The sequence below is a fragment of the Corvus kubaryi genome, unplaced genomic scaffold (genome assembly GCF_017639235.1).
Source record: "Corvus kubaryi isolate FWS band 111438036 unplaced genomic scaffold, C.kubaryi_AGA036_p1.0 130, whole genome shotgun sequence".
Lineage (NCBI taxonomy): Eukaryota > Metazoa > Chordata > Aves > Passeriformes > Corvidae > Corvus > Corvus kubaryi.
Window position 1 is genome coordinate 4,185,891 of NW_024580665.1, and position 21,163 is coordinate 4,207,053.

At 41.2% G+C, this 21,163-nt stretch overlaps 2 protein-coding genes across 9 annotated transcripts in view; both read right to left on the bottom strand.

The window, feature by feature from the left end:
- Nucleotides 1-852: 852 nt before the first annotated feature.
- KCNE5 (potassium voltage-gated channel subfamily E regulatory subunit 5) lies at nucleotides 853-1,540 on the bottom strand (the record flags this gene model as incomplete). Its single annotated transcript, XM_042027413.1, has 1 exon — nucleotides 853-1,540. A coding segment is annotated over one exon (672 nt), but the record flags the coding sequence as incomplete, so codon positions are not given.
- Nucleotides 1,541-4,774: 3,234 nt separating this feature from the next.
- ACSL4 (acyl-CoA synthetase long chain family member 4) overlaps nucleotides 4,775-21,163 on the bottom strand; it is a 38,632-nt gene continuing 22,243 nt past the window's right edge. For all 8 annotated transcript variants that reach the window (XM_042029043.1, XM_042029020.1, XM_042029037.1 and 5 more), the window contains 13 exons: nucleotides 20,772-20,949; nucleotides 18,926-19,035; nucleotides 18,703-18,841; nucleotides 17,173-17,323; nucleotides 15,915-16,038; nucleotides 15,081-15,152; nucleotides 13,325-13,464; nucleotides 12,725-12,897; nucleotides 12,461-12,535; nucleotides 12,047-12,238; nucleotides 11,430-11,544; nucleotides 10,585-10,742; nucleotides 4,775-8,760 (listed from right to left, as the gene is read on the bottom strand). In XM_042029043.1, coding sequence (XP_041884977.1) covers nucleotides 8,603-8,760; nucleotides 10,585-10,742; nucleotides 11,430-11,544; nucleotides 12,047-12,238; nucleotides 12,461-12,535; nucleotides 12,725-12,897; nucleotides 13,325-13,464; nucleotides 15,081-15,152; nucleotides 15,915-16,038; nucleotides 17,173-17,323; nucleotides 18,703-18,841; nucleotides 18,926-19,035; nucleotides 20,772-20,949 — 1,785 coding nt within the window. In that variant the 3' untranslated portion in view covers nucleotides 4,775-8,602. The remainder of the gene's footprint in view (nucleotides 8,761-10,584; nucleotides 10,743-11,429; nucleotides 11,545-12,046; nucleotides 12,239-12,460; nucleotides 12,536-12,724; nucleotides 12,898-13,324; nucleotides 13,465-15,080; nucleotides 15,153-15,914; nucleotides 16,039-17,172; nucleotides 17,324-18,702; nucleotides 18,842-18,925; nucleotides 19,036-20,771; nucleotides 20,950-21,163) is intronic.

Consider the following 21,163-nt stretch of genomic DNA (forward strand, 5'->3'; position numbering starts at 1 on the left):
AACCTCACTCCAAACTCAAACCAAGAAGGCACAGACTACTGACATGGCTAAACATTAACATCTAAAACAACCTCTGCCAGCCCCACTTTCTCTGTAGAAAGCATATGCTGTACACTGGTTTAATTGCAAGGTTTAACTTGTAGAAAGGTACTCTTGGAATCACACATTTCTCTGTGTGTAAGGATGTTTTTGATGGCTTTAGAAGTTTCCATGTATCATCAAAGCCACAGTACTGGTGCTTTTTTCTAAGCTCTTTTTGTTTCAAGAAGTGGTCCATGTAAGCCAAACCCATCTTACTTTAACAGAACGAGACCTCACCCTTTCCAACCCATGACACAGCTGTCAATGCTCCAGAGTGACAGAAAGGAGCATCCTACAACAATGGACCTGCTTGTGATTCCATGAAATGCTGCCCCAACCAACAGCATTGAGGTCAGATAACAAGGTGTAATAAAAACAGATTTTAAAGGAAAAGGTGTTAAACTAAGACCTAAAGATGATTGATGAGAGAGGTCTCTGTGCATAAGTAATCACAGAATGGTTTTTGTTGGAAGGCACCTCAAAGTTCATCTAGTTCCAGCCCCCTGCCATGGGCAGGGATGCCACCCATTAGATCAGGTTGTCCCGGACCGTATCCTTGAACACTTCCAGGGATGGGGCATTCAAAACGTCTCAGGGCAACCTGTTCTAGTGCTTCACCATGCTCACATTAAAGAATTTCTTCCTAACAGTTAAACTAAATTTCTCCTCTTTCAGTTTAAAACCGTTCCTCTTTGACCTATCACCTGCCCGTGAAAAAACTCACTGTCCCTCCTTTTTATAATCCCCACTGTAAGTACTGAAGGGCCGCAGTACGTAATGCAGGTATTTATTGTAGAAGAGCAATACAAATGGATCCAAAGAGTTGAAGAATAGCTCTCACCGCATGACAAGTCTTGAGCGCCGTACAAGCCATTGTACAAGAACAGGACAATTTCCCATCCACCGCAGTCGCTCGCTGTCCGCAGTCCCCAGGTGGGAGGGCAGCAGAAGCGCTGCCGCAGCCGGACGGACCCTTCCTGTTGCCGAGCGCCGGCCGCCGCTCCCGCCGCGCTCCCCGGCGCTGCCCCGCGGCGGGGCCGCCCTGCTCGGCCGCCTGTGCCGGGCCGCCGGGGCCGCAGTCCCGCTCCGTGTACAGGTGGGACGGGTCGTGCTTGGACTCCAGCTTCCGCGAGCGGGTCTCCGCCGGGATGAGCGCCCCGGCCCGGCAGCCGCAGAAGATGATGATGAGCAGGATGTAGAGCGAGCCGCCCGCCCCCGCGCTGGTGTTGCCGGCGCGCCGCAGCTCCCGCAGCACCGCCCCGAGCAGCGCCGGCAGCCGCCGCGCCCCGCTGCGCTTCACGGTGGCACCGGCACCGCGCGGCGGAGCCCCCCGGGCACAGCCCCGACAGCGCCGAGGCTCCCGCTGCCAGGGAGCGGACAAGAGCTGAGAACCTCCACGGCGCTCAGAGCGGTGCGACCTGACATCGCTTGACAGGCTCCTTGAATGAGAGATGCGACATATTTAATGCTTAGGAAAATGCAGCTCTGCCAAAATAAAGGCAGGAAGGAGCTGATTCTAGTCACAGAATCACAGAATGGTTTGGGTTGGAAGGGACCTTAAAGCTCATCTCCTTCCAACCCCTTGCCATGGGCAGGGACACCTTCCACTAGACAAGATTGCTCCAAGCCCCACCCAAACTGGCCTTGAACACTTCAGGGATGGGGCATCCACAGCTTCTCTGGCCAAGCTGTGCCAGGGCCTCACCACCCTCCCAGTAATTAATTTCTTCCTAATATCTAATCCAAATCTCTCCTGCAGGAGAACAGCACCCAGCTGAGAAAACGAGAGCAGTGAATAGCAAAGGCCCTGGGCAGGCTCCCAGAGCAGGTTTGCTGTTGAGGGGCACGTAGAGAAAAGCAAGGAGGTTTGGAAGGAATGTGGTGGGGTATTGGAGCTGGAGCAGCAGCAGCTGTGGCAGTCAGATACCCAGAGGCAGAATTAATTGGGGTCACTAAAACAATTGGTAATCAATCAGCTGCAGAGGGTCTTTTCCTTAATCAGAAAGGCCTGGAAAGACCAGAATGTTACCAGGTGAGTTCTGGGTGGTTCCCAGTCTGGCTGTGCTGGAGAGGGTCCTGAGGCTGCAACAGACAGGTGAGTTTTCTTCATATTTTTTTTTCCCCTGACAAAGCTCTGTCCCCATAGTTAAGGGTTTTTTGAAATCCTGTGAATGCTCTGAGGGTCTCAGATTTTTCCCTGCTCCCAGGTTGTTTATCTGGTAACTAATTTCAGCTGTCATTATTCATATGGGTGAGTGTGGCAGTTGCATGTGTTAGAGATTCACAATCTTGCCAGCATTTAGAGTAGTTTTTATCTTGTGCAGCTTCCTTGCTCCTTCCCAGGAGGTGGCTCGGGCTGATCATTGTGGTCTATTCTATTTTCCTCTCATTTTTTTCAGGGGAAAAGACATATTTTAACAGCAGACCAGAATGAGTACCCATTTGGAAAGGCAAAATGCTGCCCCACAACCACGGCACAGTGGAATTTACACTCTCTAGGACACGAGTGAGAGGTTGCTGTCTAGTCAGGAAGACAGGGGGGTTTTAGGCATATAGGTGGTGTTTTTCACTTGAGTCCTACAATTCATGTCTCTTAAGTGAAGTTTTTGACTCTGATACGTTGCAGACATCTTGCATTTTCCTTGTCTACAGGTGACCTTAAGAAAGTGTACTGGTGGCTGGACATGGAAATAAACTAGAAAGTACAACAGATCATAGTTTTTACCACAGTTAGAAGGGCTGAATATCGATTTAAAATCTCAAGAGAGCCAAACCCCAGAGTCTGATTAATATCTCTTCACTCCGGACTAAGTTTTAGTTTGCTTTTCTGTGGTATGTTTTTTGTTGGCATGAACAATTTTCTTGGTATCTTTCCTCTGAAAGTAAGGAATCTGCTTGCCAGCAAATGCTCAGAATGAGCTGCATGTAGGTTAAAACTGATCCAGACTGACTCATTAGAAATTCAGCTTGTGTTGAGGGGTAGTGTTTGTTTGCAGAGCTCCTGGAGAAGTCACTGTCATCACCTGTGCATTTCCCTTCCTCACAGCAATACAGTTCTTGTGCTACTGCAAGTGTTCAGAGCTGAGGTCCAGGTTTTAAAAATAACAAGAGGAAAAAAAGTCCCAAGGTGAGAGTTGTCCCATTACATAAGAGGCAGGGATGTTCTGGGCTGGAGGTAAGGGCTTTGGGAAGTTATTGCCATAAGCTGTGCAGGGAGGTGGGACAGGTGTTCTGTTTTCAACATGGGGGCAGAGGGGCCCTGGTTTAATGAGCCTGATTAAATGCCATAGAAATGGGCTCTTTGGGAGAGGCTGTGTTTGCTTTGATGTGAAAGACACAAAGTAAAGCAGGGTGAGCAAGTATAGAGAACAGTGATCCATTCTTCATGTTCACTCCCTGGGGGAGCACCATAAGTAATAAGCTGATTTATATCTAGCAGGAAAAGTTTAGGTTCGTTGTTTAAAACAATTAAAAACCCCAGAAACAACTTCCAGGGCTGGAACAACATGTGGCCTGAAGTCATAATTTCAATTGATCTGTTAGAAGTAGTCCAGTACTGTTTCAAATTGAAGTATCTTTTCTGTGTTTTAAAAAAGTAAAACTTATATGACACCTTCTTGCTTTAGCATTTTAATGATAGGAGGTCATGTCTTGGGGTGATGGGCATTCCTGCTCAGGGTCTGGATGCTCAGAAATAACACAGATAACACAGAGGTGGCGGGCAAACTTCTATATTTGGAGAAATGTAAGGGTAAATCCAGAAATAAGCAGGTGTAGCAAACACGTAGTGACCTGTAGCATCTCTGGTAGTGTTCATCACTAACCAGGTTACTGGGGTTTCAAAATGGGAGAATAAGGGGAAAACTCAACAGTTTGTGGCATGTTTTTGGTTGTGGTTACATTTTTTGTTTGGTTTTTGTGCTTTAAAAGAGTACATGAAGTCTCTGAGGATCAGACACTGTGCCCAGAGCTCTGTTTGTTCAAATTAATTAGTACTGGTCTAATGTCAAGGCTACATGCTTCCAACCAAAGACAATTTTGGGTAAATTACCTGTGATAATCAGCTTCATTAGAACACTTTATCAATATAGAATGGGTTTCATTTTCTTCAAAATGTGTCTCTCCCCAATAAAGGTGTAGCAAGATTCAACCTATTACAGCACCCAGTAGCAAAGCAATAGTGCAAACATCACCCCATTTCTGTTAGAACTCATTCAAATTAAATTATGTGAAAATGATGGGCTAAGTACAAATGTATATTTAGTGCAGTCAGCCCAGGTCCTCTGTGGCTGATGTACTCCTATCATACTATAAAGCAATCACTAATCTACTTTGCAGCAGCACTGAGTTTGCTGGAAATGTGTTTTATTAATCCAGGTAAGTTCACACAGTTTTACTCTGTGTATTGTTTGCAATTCCATGTAACCAGTGACTGCAAGTTTTGCTGATTGCATGTTGTAGCTCACCTTTGTACTGTCTTAGGCAAAAAAAGCACCAGATTTGTTTAAGTTTCAAGTGCATAAATTTTAGCCTTCAAAAAGGAAATTGATTTACTATTGTGTAAACAGAGCTTAGCCATTGGGTAGGCTCAGTAAGAACCAAAAAAAAAAAAAAAAAAACCCACCACAAACAAAAATAACCAAAAGGAAAAAAGCCAAGGTACAAACAAAAACTCCAAAACACCAAACCCAAATACATAATGAGAATTTATTGCAGACCAACACTAATTTAGTGTTAGAATACAACATAGTTATTTGAAGCTATTGTTCTGAGATGGGGGAGATTGGTCTTTTTTTTTTTTTTTTTGCTACTGAAAATGAGTGACCCACATTCTGAACTGGTGCTCTGTTCCTTTTATAGCTTGCCAGTGTGCTGGGAATTGCAGCTTGTGCTGGGGGAGCTGGCAGGCAGCGCCCTGAGTGTTGGGCTCTGAGTGTTGTCGAGGGCACTGCGACTGCATGGGGTAGTCAAACATCACCTCAGCTGCTCCTAAGGGAGTAACTCCTTCCTCTCCCTGTTTAGACTCTTTTTTTCCCCTTTCAAGCCATTTAATGACATCTGCCTGTTACTGGCAGCATTCCTGTTGTATTATGTGCAGGACCAGTCCCTGCCTGCCCCACCCACAGCTCTGGGCCAAGGCTGTTCCTCAAAGGCTTTGTTGAACTGTCATTGACTCTCAGGCTCTGAAGACTTTCAGTGGCAGAGATCTTGGGCAACTACTTCAGTATTTAGTAAGGAATTGCTTTAAAATCCTGTGTTTCTTTTAAAATACTGTATCATCCATGTCACTTTGTGCAAACTTACACCCTGTTCTTCCTCCGTCCCTGTGGCCTTTCTTTGTGCCATTTTAAGGGTAACTGTGCATGGAGTTGAAGGTTAATGATCTCAAGGCATGTGCCATTCCTCCTCAGGCCAGCTCAACAACTCTGATCTTCCTTCACAGCTGAAGCTTTCTCCTCCCACTGTTGTGGTAGTTACACTCTGGCTTTCTTCAGACACACCATGTCTTTTGAGGTAGGGGGCCTAAATACAATCTTGCACCAGGGTATGCCCAAACTGGATTTTGTTTCTCTTTGAACTTGTTTCTCAGTCTTAACAAGGATGATTTAAAATTCTCAACCTGCTTTTTGAAGAACTTGTATCTACTTTGAGCATTCTAGAACCCTCAGCAGTACGTGAACCTTCTCCCTCACACTTTAGTCCCATACTGTATGGCCTTTCAGCCCAGCACAAGATAAAAGTGTCTGTAACATCTGTACCTATCACATAATGATTTTGAAGTCATTTACTATCCCTTCATCTGCATCGTCATTCCTTCTTTGTAATGGCAAGAATTAAACATTCTTGCTCCTTCTGTTTCTCCTCCGCAAGCTCTGTCACAAAAAGGGTTTAGAATTCTTTAAAACAAAGGATAAAGTTCTTACCCAACTGCAAGGTATTTGCAAACAATGCCCACAGCTGAAGGCAGCCTGATGTAATCCTTCCCCTTCTCCAAAAATGCTTGAAAAGCTGATGATGTAGCAAATTCTTTTGCAGTACATCCAGCTTTAGTTCATTCCTTACAAGAAGGACCAGGCCCACTGGAGGGTTGGTTTTTATTACCTGTAGCACAGACTCATTGCTGCTGCTTTGGAGCAGTCCTTGTAAGGTAGGCGCAGTTTCAGACAGAATGTGAGGCACAGAACAGGAATGAGAGACAGCTTGTGCAATATAAAGACCTTCCAAAACACAAACTTGTTGAACCATTTAAGTTGTATTCTACTTTTGAAATGTTAACATTGTGGATGTGTGTATATATATTTTGAAAATAGCGATCCCTCAGTCAACCAAGACACAGAAGATAAAATACATTTCATATAAATACATTCATGGCTTAAAAAAAATAGTCTTATAAACTGCTGACAGACTTAAGTGTATCTTTCCTACACCTATTTCACTTTTGTGATGCTAACAGGCTGACTAAAAGCTATTTAATAGCGACCAGTTTTAAAACATGGAAGAATTGGTAACATGGCTCCAGGACCAAGGAATTTTAAAAGTTGCTACTGATATGGGAAGTAGTCCCTGTTGTCAAAAAACAACTGTAGGTATCTTTAAAAAAACCCAAACCAATTTGTTTAGAAAAGCTATTTCCTTGTTTCTTTTTAGTGACTCTTGTAGTTCCATGCACAACTAGATACCATCACCTTTATATACCATATTTTCTTTCTCTCTTTTCCCTCAGGGTTCTTGGAAGGTGAGCTATAGCAGTGTTCTGGACTAGCCAGAGAAAATTATGCATGGTGAAGTTTGAAGTTGGTCCCCAGGAGAAGGGATGGTTTACTTGAAGAGCGTAGAGCCATGATTTATTTTTGCCAAAGTCTACTTTAACTGGAAAATAAAAATACATATACATGCAGAAAAGGAAAAACTTGTCCTGAAATTGCAAGCTCGTGTGTTCAAGAGAGGCAATGTACAAAATCTTTTACTTTCTGTACAGTGACAATACCAAATATTTTTTTAACCATCATATACACAACACAAATATTATGAATAGAAATCTATAAATACTTTCAGATGAATTTGCAATATAGAGCAGTTGAGGGCCACAGCTGTACAAAATGTAAGCAACATATATAAAATGATTAAGAAAGTGCAAAGTAGAACAGTATCAAGAGCCTCCACTTTTTACAGCACTTATGGTTCAAGTGTGAAGAGCTGGCAGGGATGCAGGAGCTCAGTTACAATTCAAAAGAAGACAGTACAGGATTCAGCACACAAAATGATGAACTATTATTAAATTATATCTTCCTCCTTCTTCACATCTATGACTTCCAGTTAATAAGAGAACATTTTTATAATGAATTTCTGTAAAGAGTGATTTGTCCCTTTTTATAAGTTTTCAGGAAACAAAGATTCCCTGGCCACAGACTACTTTTCTGTAAGTAAACCAAGACTAGACAGGGAAACTCCTGTTGGTTTCTGGTTGCCTTGTCATGCTCACCACAGTTATAAGGTGAACGGAAATACCTTCCACAAAGGAATGCAGACATTTAAAACCTGATCCTCTACATTACATCCAGGTACTGTGCCAGTACTCACGTGTATGTGAAGGTCTAGAGAATCAGTGCCTTAAAAACACCACCACCTCTCAAAAAAACCCACCAAAACTGCTCTGAGTTTCAAATCTGTTTAGAGACCACTGCACAATAGTTTCACAGTTGTTTGCCAGTCCAGATGCAAGTTCTGCATTCGGGCACTGATTTCTCATCAGCGTCCCCGGAGCAGTGCAAGTCTTTATTTTCTTTTACACTGTGTCCAGTGGAAAGCTTTGCTTGGATTAAAATACAGTGGCAATTAAAAACCTATTTGGTGAGTTGGAAGTTGAAATAGTTAATTCAATGCTCTTGAGTGAAATTTCTTATAACTTGTTTTTAGAAAGCTTTTCAGTTCACCTTTATTTCAGTAAGTGTACTTTCTATTCTTCTGTAGGCACTGTAAATATTCAAGATATTGATGTGCAGAAGAATCCATCCATTCTCAAGCAGTGCATTATTAATGATCTCTAGCAAGTTCTTGACTACTGCTGTCTTGTTTTTAAATGGAGAAGGGTAGACATTAGATACTCCTTTTTCCCTCCTTGCTAAATGTCTCATTATGTAGAAGAATCATCACAATTACATTATTTTTTCCTCTTTGAAATATAGGCCAGACTTCAGCATAAGTTAAAGAGAAGTTGTGAGCAGTCTGAATATGCTAGAGAAACAATAATAAAATTACCTGGTCATACTGCTTCACATAATGATGACTGTCTCAAAACTGGAGATGATCACACAAAACTCTATGAAGACCATCAGTGTCTAATCTGCTAAAAATCAAAAATTTGGACTCTAAGATATTCTGTTCCACTTGATAGAGATTACAGAAACAGTCATCCATTTGGTGTGTTTTTTGAATGTGTGATATCTACAGCATACACAGACATCCAAAGCTGAGGCATGAGAAGGAACCACCTGCACAGCTGCCTGGTCAGCAGAGCTGTTTATTTGCCTCCATACATTCTTTCAATGTCGTTGAGGTAATGGTTTTTCAGTTCTTTCCTTTTCAGCTTAAAAGCGTCTGTTACCAGCCCAGTCTCGGGGGTCCACGGTTCAGGGCTTAACCGGACCTTGATGGGTATTTCAAACCTTTCTAATTTCACTGCAGGGACAAGAACAAAGAACAGCATGACTGTCATTACAAAGCCAAATCAAACACTCATTCATGCTCCCTAAAAATCTGGTCAGCACCCCGTAGCTTGTATAATATGGTGTCCTACTTAATGAAATAACCTTACAGAAGGGCCACAGGCAAATTTCATCCTGTCCCAACACTGAGTGCTGGTTAGTGTGCAAATACTCTAATAACACTCTGTGCTTACAGCTTGTATTGGATGTGACAATGCAAAATCTAAAGCTTGAAACAAATGACTGAGTAGCCTGAAGCTCTGAAACTACTGCCACAATCTACACTGAAAATCTACAGTTGCACTGAAATCTACAGTTTTATCTTTGTTACAGGAATGGAGTAATAATTAGGTTAACTCAGACTAACTGGACATGCTTCATATTGAAATTATAATGAAGTACTTGTACACTTTCCCAGGTTGAATGTTTCTTTCCTGTATTTTTCCTTCCTAAAATTCTGTTTAGAGTTCAAAACAAAGGGATTTCTCTGTATTTTTGTTACATTAGCCACTTATTTTCCCTTCAGCTGGAAGCAGTGGCTTGGCACATACACAGCCTCCTTGCAACCAAGGCTGCTTCTCTCTCTTGCCCAGGAGGGGTGAGCAAGGGAGGAGACATGGAAATGCTTCAGGGGGAAGGGCAGGAGCAGCAGGAACAGCACAGGGAGCTGCTGCATGTGCCCAGTACTGGATGGAGTTTGCTGCCAGCTCCTGCACGATGGCTGGGAATGGGATCCACCGACATGGACTTGTAGCTGAATTCCAGCACAGCCTCTGGGGGGGCAGCAGAAGTGGGACCCAGCAGCTCCTCTCTGCCTCTCTGACTTCAGCTCTATCAGGATGTGCTGCTGCCTCTCAGATGCGTGCCTGCTCATGATGAAGGTGCATCATGCTCTGCTAACAATGAGAACTACCTCTTTAAAATAGTTTTGAAAAAATGTCACATTAATTAGTTGTATCTCAATAGTAGATTACTATCTAAAAGACAGAAAGAATGTATAAGCAAAGGTTTTAAGTACACAAAGCTATATGGATAGTAATTTGCCCAATTCATGATAAAAAACCCCAGGGATTAAAGTGTTTAAATGCAAGCCTGAAACCTATGGATTGATTTACTTTTTTCAAGACAAGACTTAATAGTGCCTTTCATTCTTGTTTTCTCATTTTCCAAAGGCAGATTCTCCTCTCTGTAGTTCAAGAGAAAGTGCTTAGTGTGTGCTTAAGTCCAGCTTTTACAGCTTCCTTGTATGAGGTGCAACTGCTTTAGAGACTTTTCTTCCCCTGTGAGTTTGTTCATTTTTTTGTCCCATAAAGGATTGATGATACTTTTGATCATTCAGCACCACAGCACAGAGTAGCAGGCTTTTAAGCCTCTACAACCACAAGGACCGTGGTTATTCAAAGCTGTAGGGAAAAAAGCTGTATGGGGAAAAAATGCTTTGAAATCTCTTGCTTAACCAGTTTCCTTACCAGCAAATGTCTTGCAACTTTTCTTCCAAACTGACAGCTCTTTTGGACCTTATTTTAACCATATTAGACAAGCAACCTGTCTCTAGAATTTAGTTGAAAAAAACCTTCAGATATTTTTAAAAAAATACAAGCAGTATAGTAATTAATACAACCAATATTATGTAAATTCCTGGGATAATACGCAACAATTTCATGTGGTCTTTGCCTTGATCCAAGTATTAAGTCTGGCAGATACAGAGAAACTGGAAGAAGGAGGAGCAGTTAGTGAGGAGAACTGAGTTTTTGCTGGATAAACCCCCATGGCCAGCAGGATGTGCTGTGGTACTTACTCTTGTTTGCCACTTCTTTAATCTCTCGCAGTATTTCTGCTTCTATTGTAGGATTGTTACAAATGTCCACCCAGCTTCCACTGATGCCTTTCTGCTCAGCCAATGCTGTCAGCTTCTTCTGGTTAGGGACCACAAAACTGATCACGTAGGACTGGTCACTACACAGGGTGGCAAGAGAAGGAAGGAAAAAGGGTCCAGTCTAGACTTTCATTTCAGGGTGTAAATTACCTGCTGTTGGACCCACAAATGCCCAGGCCTTTCTGAACTGAAGTTATTCCACCATACAGAATCCTTCTATGCATTAAGTCTTCACACATCTGATGGCTTATCAAGAAGCTATTCGAAGCTGGTTTACAACATCAGGTCTGACAAGAATCTGGCTTTGCTGTCATTTCACTCATGCACATCTCAATTTAGCTCCCCAGCTAGACCTGGGGTTTAGCCAGTTCTCTGCAGTTCCCCCTCACAGAGGGAGAGAGAGGAAAGATTGGAACTATTTCCAAAACTCACTGGAAAGCTTTGGATCAAGTGCAAAGTGTCCAGATTAACTTTTCACTGGTATTCTGACAGAAAGCCAAAACACATCTAATGTAATGATACCCATTTAGAGAAGGGATGGGATGGAACAGAAGTGTATCTGGATAGGAGGAATGCCAACAGAAAAACAGCCCATTTCTTCAGCTTTTAGGGAATCTGGGAACCTGTGCTACTTCAGACATGCTGTTTGTAACTTGTGCCCTGGTGGAGGGGGTTATTAGAAGGAAACCCTGGAAAACTATAGCTGGATCAGAGCCTGTACTTCATGTTTACTCTAAATAGAGTTTCTAAATTAATACCACTCTTACCTTTTGGCGTAAGCACAGATATTGTCAATTAATGGGCAGTTCTTCAGTGCTGCCTCTACTTTCCCCAGAGATACATATTCTCCTGCTTGTAGCTTTACCAAGTCCTTCTTACGATCTACAAGTCAGGAGAAGGGAAAAAAGGAAAACCTTGTTTCATTTAAACCTTAGCATTTCCACAGACTGATTTGCATACATACCATGTATGTATTTTGTGCTACACCAGATTCTTAATAGACAAGTTCTAAGGCAGCTAATAGCTCCCCAATTTATAAAGACTTCTGTAAAAGAGTGTTACAGCACTGTACTTTTTGTCAACCAGCTTGTAGGAAAGGACTCTGATTTTAAAGCTTTGTAATTAATACAAAAGTTAATCTTGTATTTATTCTTTAAAGTCCATGTGCTAAATTTAGATGATGATAATGTCACAGGAAATGGCATCACTTCCAAAATTTTACTACAGCTATGAGGACTTTTGGAAGTGTGTTTTACACTGATTCTGTAAGCAGGTAACCTTAAGCAGATTAGCCCAGGCAAAGCCAACAGTTTTAGTAACACGTTTATAATTATGGTTAGTCAGTGTCTTCTAATATATTAAGGTATCAAAAACTGAGGCCTACCTATGATCTGCAGACACCCATCTGGATGAAATTCCCCAATATCTCCTGTACAGAACCATCTCTGACCATTCTCATCAGTGGAAAATTCTTCTGTTGTCTTCTCTTCATTTTTAAAATATCCCATGGAGACGTTGGGTCCGCCAATTATAATTTCTCCTCTAGGATTAGGCTTGTCTTTATTAGTATATCCCCCTGAAAACAACATAGTCCCAAGCAATTATTTTTAAGTCTAAGTATCCTTCTGACAAGAAAATACTTTGAAACTTCAGCTTGAAGTTAAAGCACACTAACTGATGACTACTCATAAAGAACAATTACTTCATATGCTACACCTAGCTAAGCAGATAGGCAAAGATACCAGCTAGGCAGGAGCTAAATTAATTACTCTGAAGTCAAAACAATTACTACTCTCACCTTCTTGCCAGTCTCTCAGTTTTATTTCACAACAAATAAGAGGAGCTCCAACTCTGCCAGTGCTGTAATCAGCAACTTAGGGAGAGAACAAGAAAGAAAAGGAAGATATTTTGTTATTTGAAGTATGAATAGGGTGTATCTTATCTCAAGTTACTTTACTGTGGAACTACAGTTATTTGGACTTGTTTTTAAAAAAAAATTAAATATCACCAAGCCTCCATACATATCTATATCCCAGCTTATTTCCACCAGTGTTTTAACTACCTTCTGTAATGGTTCCAGCTCCACACGTTTCTGTCAGTCCATAGCCTTGACCAACAGGACAGCAAAAACAGATGTTCATGAATCTTTGTGTTTGAGGTGAGAGTGGTGCTCCTCCAGAAAGCATCATACGGACATTCCCTCCCAGCAGGGCCTTTACTTTTTTAAACAGCAGTCTTGAAAGAAGGCAAAAAGCATTAAAAATTATTCACTCAGCTCATTCTTATATAAAGACACAAACCTTCCTTCCTATCTGGAACACCTTAAAAATTAACTTATTCACAGATTTTAGTACACAGCAGGGCTAATCCAAACCTGTTGCCTCTTGTGTAACATTTGAAGAGGCAGACTTCCTGTAGCTTAACAAACATTCCAATTTTATCACTTAAAAAAAGCAATGCAATGAAAATGGACCAGTCAGCTGTTTGGAAGATTAGTCATTACCATGAAATATCTTACCCGTTTCCAGTAAGAGCTTGGACTACTTCAGTTACTCATTAGGTGTTATTTGCATGTCAGATGAGAACTGATAGCTCAGAGGATCATTCTTTTCCACTGTCCTAACAGATCCCAAGGCACACTTGGCCCATGAACTCTACTTACATGTTACACAGAGGTGCATCATATCCTCTCTTGATCTGTTCCAATTTGTAGTCATAGCCTATCTTGAACAGAGTTCTCTGAATATAGTTCATCTCTTGAACTTTACTCATGACATTTTTATAAATTCTGTCCATTATTTCCTATGAAGTGTTAAAAAAAGGAAAATTACCACATGGGATAGATCAGCACGTGTAAATTAAATTCCATGTTCTAAGTACCACCCCCCTGCCCTTTATTCTCCCTTTAAAATGGATAATAAGAGTGTGAATCTTTGCATTGTGGGGTTAGGCAGTGCTTCAGTGCTGTGCTTTTACTGTGTGATCAATGAGCCAATTTATAGACCATCATAGCTTGGAGCTATTTGCACCTGAACCTGTACTTAAACAGGTGACAAACTGATTTAGAAAATTTTAAATTCAAGTTTAACTCAATCTTTTTGCTAAAGGTTGGTATATGCCCCTCAAGATGTGTCATGCTTGGGAGTGCTGATGCTGCACTTATCCACAGCGACTGGTACGTGGAAGGGAATGAACCGAGAGAATTCATTTCACCATTTCCTTTTCCAAGAGTTCTTCAACTTTCAAAGCAACATGGCTGCAGTAGCCCTAATTATCTGACAAAAAGCCACAATTCTGTCACAGACCAGAGATTAATTTCCATTAAAATAATAAGCTTATGGTCACCCAAATACACAGAACCTAAAATACTGTTCAGACTGGTGAAGTATTTAACAGAAGTTTAAAGACTGGCTCCTTCAAGTTTGTTTTGGAGCACAATGCTTTGAAGTATTTATGTGCTTTCTCTCCATGAAATAAATTTAAATGGGTATTTTCCAAAAGGTTGGAGCTCTCAGACATATTAATTATCAGACTGTTAATTATTAAGAAGATGACCAAGCCTCTATATGCGCTTATGATTTTATAAAATAAAAGAATGCAAGTGACTAAACTGATTTTAGAATTCTTAGCTATTCTAAGATTGTGCAGAACAACCAAATCCAACCAAAACTTACTGTTCCTAAATTAGATTAAATCTTCCTACTCACTCCCTACCACCATGTGGCACCACTTGGTGCTACCAGTTCTATGAGCCACAGATGTGACAGGATCCTAAAGCAGCACCTGTGAAGGCAGCACATGTGGGGAGGGCCTTGGCATCAGAAAGACACAAACATTTGTGGAGTGTGTGGATAGCACCACAGCCTTGTGGAGTGCAGGAGCCTGGTCACTCACAGAGCACTGTAAGCTGCAGAAGCAAGAGGAGTTACAGTCTCCTGAACACTCTTTCCTCTGAGAGGAGGCTAAGCCTGGCCTGCTAACCCTGAGAACAGCAAGAGAGACTCAGCCTCAGTGTTACCTTGACTTGCTAAGTCTGTGACTGAGCCAAATCCCCATATCCTTAACGTGTCCCTCTTGGCCAAAGCCACCCTGCTTTGTCCCTGTGCACAAAGGAGTTTCCAGACTGTGACTGTGTCCTATTGCTGTGTCAGTAGCCCAGTAAAACACCACTTATAACTACTGAAGCATTTATAGGTTTGGATCAAAAAGGATCTTGGCTTTGGTACAGGCAGACTCTTGTGCTCATCTGCAGCATCAGTACTCAGTTTAATCAATAGCTGGACTGTCTGTATTTGCTCTTTTCCTATTAGTGACAGTTACTTACATGTGAAGAGAAAAATCTGTTAATAAATACATTTTTCTAACATGAAAAAGACAAAACATTTTTTTGCTGGACATATCTGCTTCTGCATACTTACAGGCACAGCTGCCATCAGTGTAGGCTTAAGTACAGTACAGTCTCCTTTGCTTCCCTTCTTAATTTTACTTGACTGTAATACAGAAAAAACATCAAGTTATGAAGCTGAAAACCAAACAGCTCTTGAAAACTAAAGGACTAACAAAAGAAGGAGATATATTAGCATGTAACTTGTTCAAGTATCTTCTCCTGTTCCTGTGTCATTTTCCCCCCATTGTTATGGAAAGGGTAATGATTAGCAACTATTTCAACCAAAATACTCAATCTTTTACAAGTTCACTTTGTTTATCTTTCTCTTACTTCCTCCCTCTAGTACTTGTTTTCTCCTTCATCTTCCTCCGGGAACTTGTTTTGCTTGATGCAAATCTCTCTACCAGCAAAACATGCAGACATATCTATTATGGCTTAATTTACTCTTATTTATCTGAATTGTTACATGGAAAAAGGCAAAGGACTAAATAGAAGATCTGCAATAACTGGATAAAGAACTGATAAAGTGAGATCAAAACTTAAAACCACTTTAAACAGTTCAGCTGATCTATTAAGAACTGTTCTTACCCTATTATCCAGGGGATAACGCTATAGGCATTTATTAGGATTGCTTTTAGATTTCCTAAGTATCATAAAAGCAAAGGTTTTAATACAATTTATATGGCACAACCCACTGCTGCTATTCACCAGTAATGTTAATTTGCATCATTTTCTGAAAAAAATTTACATTTCTGAAGTGTGCCATATACATCAGCATTTCTTTACTGAAGGAGGAAGCTGAGCAATGAGAGCATAGGCTGCAAAAGCTGAAGTTTGCTCCCCACCTTGCTCTGCCAGCCCTCACCTGATCTGAGAGAGTGAGAGGAGAGGAGTAACCGATCCTGCAGCCGTAAGTGATGCAGGAAACTTCTGCTGTCAGTTCTAACACATGGGCCAGAGGTAAATAACCAATGTAAGTGTCCTTGGGTCTGGGAAAAAATAATTAATTAACCATGAGTCACAGGTGGACTGAAAATACCGTACTTAGTTATTACTTTTTGATTGACCCGGATCACAAGTGAGCTTACTCTCCTACACACAAGACAGGGGTGATTTCAACCACAGTATATAAACAAAATGGGGAAAATCTGACCTTACTGATACCAGTATGAATTACAGGATTTGCCTTGTTTTCTCGGAAATTCAGATTCCTTAGTCCTTTACTGCTATTTCTATAGCAATATATACTATATTATATACTGCTATATCTCTTTGTGGGAGGTTTCATTCCAGTTATGAAATCAAGGATGAAATCACTACACTTTGAAATAATGATCAGTGATTTACAAAGCCCTGTCAGTCATCTTCTTCTAGGATACATTACTAGAAAGAGAGCTGATCACTGAAGTACTGACGCTTGTTTCAGGAAGTAATTGCTCAGAGATTTCTCAGCAAGAACCTCAGAGCTGTCACTGAACAGCAGCTTTCAGCACCCAGCCAAAACTGGGTTTATATCCTCTCACAAGAGGAGTCTGGCAACAGGGCTTATTTCAGCTACTGAACCCTTTGTGAATGCAGGGACAAATACACTTACATGAAAAATTTCCTCAAAACATTAACATGAGGGAATTTGCAGTTGGTTTTACTGTTGTCAACACAATATATTACTTTTCTGCTCCTTCAGTGAATTGTACTTGAGCAGATTCTGCAGCATGTGCACCCAAGAGTGATGTCTCCAGGTCATTTAAGTGCTAGGCTCAGACATCTGTGCTTCCTAAACTGATTCTAGCTGCCTGAAAATGTCTAAAAACATTTCCCAAGAGGAATCTCTTATCTAGTAGTATCCTCTGATACCACTCAAAAGTGCAAAAATCCATCACAGACCTGGAGCTAATAATAATAAAAAAAAGCAACAGCATGTGAGAAAAGAGCTAGAAGGGCCTATTTTTCAAACAGGGTAAGTTCACACACACAAGACATTATTTCTTACAAATTAAAGAGTAGTGGCCTCACAATAACATGAAGAAACTTATAACACAATGCCAGCAGCAGACTCTATAAATGTGCACACTTTTGGAGGTTGTTTTAGCTCTCTGTACATGAGACAACAAAGTGTTTCTTACCCCAGTCCAGGTATTCTCTCACACTGTCCTGTCATTCCAGCTATTAAGTTTTTATGCATCATCATCACTCCTTTGGGTCTCCCAGTAGAGCCACTGGTGTACATTACTAAAGCCAAGTCTGTAGGAACAGGTCTGCTTGGCAGAATGCTTGCTACAAAATTCAGGAGAAAAACTGTTATTTATTCTTATCTTCTGTAATTCATCAGGGTGAAAATGTCTGCAATCAGTGTGAAACAGGTGCTTCATGGAAGGCCAGCACAGTGAGCTGCTGCATGGTCAGTGCTGGAGACAGTTTTAAGAGGAAGAGAGGGAAGGCCAATTTTGAAAGGAATTATGAGTATCTGAGCATCTACACAATCTGGGTGACACTTTTGTCATTGTGGTTTATAGCTGACTGAAGGAGCCTTCTGAAGACCAAATAAAACTGTCAAAGGCAGCAAAGGGGAGAAATACAGTACTGATGTGTCTTGGGGTGACGTACCAGTACATGATGATAAACAGCAAATCGAGTAAAAAACACCAAAAAATCAACACCCCAAAAAGCTGCAAGTCAGCTTTTCTGTCCATCAGTCTTTCAAAGCCAGGGTTGTAGAGGTAAGATTCCTTTTTTTAACTCCTCCCCCCTCTTTTTTTTTTTATTTTTAAATAAACCTTCCTAAGGCAAGCCGCAGGTTTAGTAGAAAAGCCGTAAGCTTAGAACACTTGACTTCTGATTTTTGTTTTAATCCTCTTTATTCTTAGGATGAAAATCATCCGTTTTCGTGGCTTCCACAGTGTCTGCAAAGTAAGCAGGTTTTTTAGGGACAAAGCCCAAGAAAAAACACCTATCAGGGTCACTGCTGGTCTGTGTCAGCACCTCAGGCTGATCAGATAAGCAGCTGTGATAGATGTGTGTTTCCCAAAGCTCCTTTACCAGTTTATCTCCTTCTTTATTCCAGAGAGAGGAGATGTGACTAATTACAGACTGCTGATGTAAGGAGAACCGATCATCAGGGTTGGGTTTTCCTTCCTTAAAGCAGATGTTTACAGTCACTTCTGGTTGCCCAGTGGAGCAAGGAATGTAACTGTTATTCCTGTAGCCTTAAGTGCTTTTTATCTACAGCTAGGTTAAGATAATGAACATTTCCAAGCAGAAAAAAAAAAAGCTTTAAGTGCTTTCTCCTCTTCTTAGAAAAAATAGTGACAATAAGATAAATTAAAGGTAAGAGTAGCAGAAAATGAAACATTACACCAGCTTCTATTTCATTTCCTAAAAAAGATGGAGTATTAAATTATTCTGGTTATGGTTTAGGTTATGGTTTGGAAGTTAAAAACAAGGTTTTATCCTGACATACATGACACATGAACAAAAGATATAAAACAATTTCTTTGTTTATTTAAAGGGAGCTAGAAGATGAACTGTCAACCTGCCACTCCCTTTGTTGGCAACCTGCATGGGTGGGGGGTTTTCTGCTACACATCCCTCTTAACCCAGGTCTGATTTCACTGCTAACACTGCTTTATTAGTCCTCCGTGAAGTGATTCACTTACAGTTTTCTGGTTTGGCTCCCAGCTCTTCTACTGTCTGCATACTATGAATCTCCATGTTTTCAGGGTATTCTGATTTATTAACCGTCTTCTTGTCCACATAAATTATATGTTTCAGACAGGAGACTTGTGGCAGTGCAGTCTACAGAACAGAAATGAAATTTTTAGCAGAGTACCGACTGAACTGTAGGGTTGCTTATAGCAGGTGAAGCTGATACTGAATTACCTTAAGTTTGCTCTCAAGGAGTTCCACACTCGTGACCAGATATGCTGCTCCACACTCGTTGAGACCATAGGTCACTGCCTCTTCACCCAGGGTGGCGTACAGAGTGACAACTGTCACAGGGAGGGGAGAGGACACAAAAGAAGGGTTAAAGTAATATTAAATGCAAAAGCTCTTTTTTTAGCTTACTGGAAAGCACTCAATTGGAAAATTTCCAATTTGGAAATAAAACAGCTTTTAATTTTTCCACATCAGAAATTTTATGGCACAAGAGACCTCTGGAACAAGGAGGACAGCTGGACAGGAAGCATGTCTTTACTACGAGCATGGTCAAACACTGGAATAGGGTTCCTAGAGAGGTGGTTGATGCCACGAGACTGTCACTGTTTAGGAGGCCTTTGAACAATGCTCTAAATAACAGGCTGTAACCTTTAGTCAGCCCTGAAGTGGACAGGCAGTTGGAAGGAACCTAGGTGGTCATCTAAGTCCTCCTGAAATAATCTATTCTGTTCTATAGCAGGAAAGAAACTACCAGAACAAAGAGATGCACCAAAACCCAACAATAATGCACAAAGCAATCCCAGAGTAAGCAACTGAGAGCAGGTGTTCTGCCCCTGAGCTCTCTGCAACTACAACTCGGGTGGAGAGGTGACACTCAGACATTGCAGGGCACCAGCTTACAGCTGGGCACGGCTACAGGCAGCTCTTTCCACACTGTCAGCTACTTTCCTTGCTCCCAGGAAATTAGTGATGGGGGGGGGGCAAGGCAGAGAATCAGGCTAAGGAATCAGACTGTTTTTCATGCTGCTAGATTATTTTTAACCCAGAATGGCTACAGGAATGCCATTAAGTGCCTCCCAGGCACAATGGAGTTCACCTCTCCCCATCATCTCTCTACTGAAAAAAACCCTTCCTTTAGTATCATTCGCTATCTCAAACTGGAACCTCCAAAGACCATTGAAGGAATTTAATAGTGCTGTGAAAGAGGGTTCATGCAGAAGAGGCGAAAAGAGTAATGTTATACAACTATTTCTTATTGCCTTTCAAAGTATAGGGATTCAGACCAAATTAACTATCCTCTCCTACTTCAGTACCAAGATCATCTCTTCCACTACTGCCCCTGAACACTCTGCACACTCTGCTGGATGAGCTGCCCCTCGTACAGGCAGCTCCTGCTGGTGCTGGGAGAAAAAGAGACAGCCCAGTGCAAGCAGAAACACAAGACAGCAAAAAAATGGGCTGTGGGTCACAATGTGTTGTGTGCAAAATGGGCACTGGAGTGCTTGGTAACCTCTGCAGCTCACCAAGGAGTCTGCATGAAATCCCATTAGAGATTTCTGACAGCTTGAATTTAAAGAAAGAAAAACCATACATAATTGTAATGAACTTGAGCAGCTTACAAATGTCACCAAAACAGACTATCTCATGATTTTGTTTACCATTCTTCTCATAACCATTTCATCTTTTGGATGTATAAGTCAGGATACAGTCAGAAAATACTATAAAAACATCCCACATTTTGGGGGGAGAAATGCAACTACTGACATCTTCAGAGTATTTAAAATGACCTGAATAGTAAGTGTACTATTCTGTCATTTTGACATCTAGAACATTACTACTATAAAATCTTAAAAAACAGTTTCATAAATATGAGCAAGTTAATTTTAGGGATCTCCACAATGCCTAGAACAGATTGAAAACTTCTAAGAATCAGACAATCAGCAGAGAAAGTTTATGAAATTCTTACACCTCCAATGACAAGACTGGCAGAGTCAAAATACTTAACAGCCAAATCTGTGCTGAGAAATGGTTCCAAAATACACTAGAAGTAACAAAGTTGAGCACTCACGAGGGAAGTTGTACTTAAAGCAGGTTAGAGCTACAATCATCCATTCAGCTCGGGTCTCACAGAATATGACAACAGTACTTTTCGGGGTTAGTCCCAGGGCAGTCAGTCCATTCCCCAAGCGAGTAATTTTCTCATTTACTTCTTCATAGGATAACCATCTGTAAGTTCCTAAAATTAACTGGAGAGGAAAAACAATGAATTTTCATGACAAGAAGCTTCTGGTACAGCTCTACCAGCTGATGTGAGTTGGTGCATAACAGCATAAGCATGCACACTGCCATTCATTAAAAAATTGCTTTCATTTTTTGAAGTAGAATAAATAGAGCATCCTGTATATTCTGTTGCTCCTGAACTACCATAAAATGAATGGTTTATTAGATGATTACTGAGGA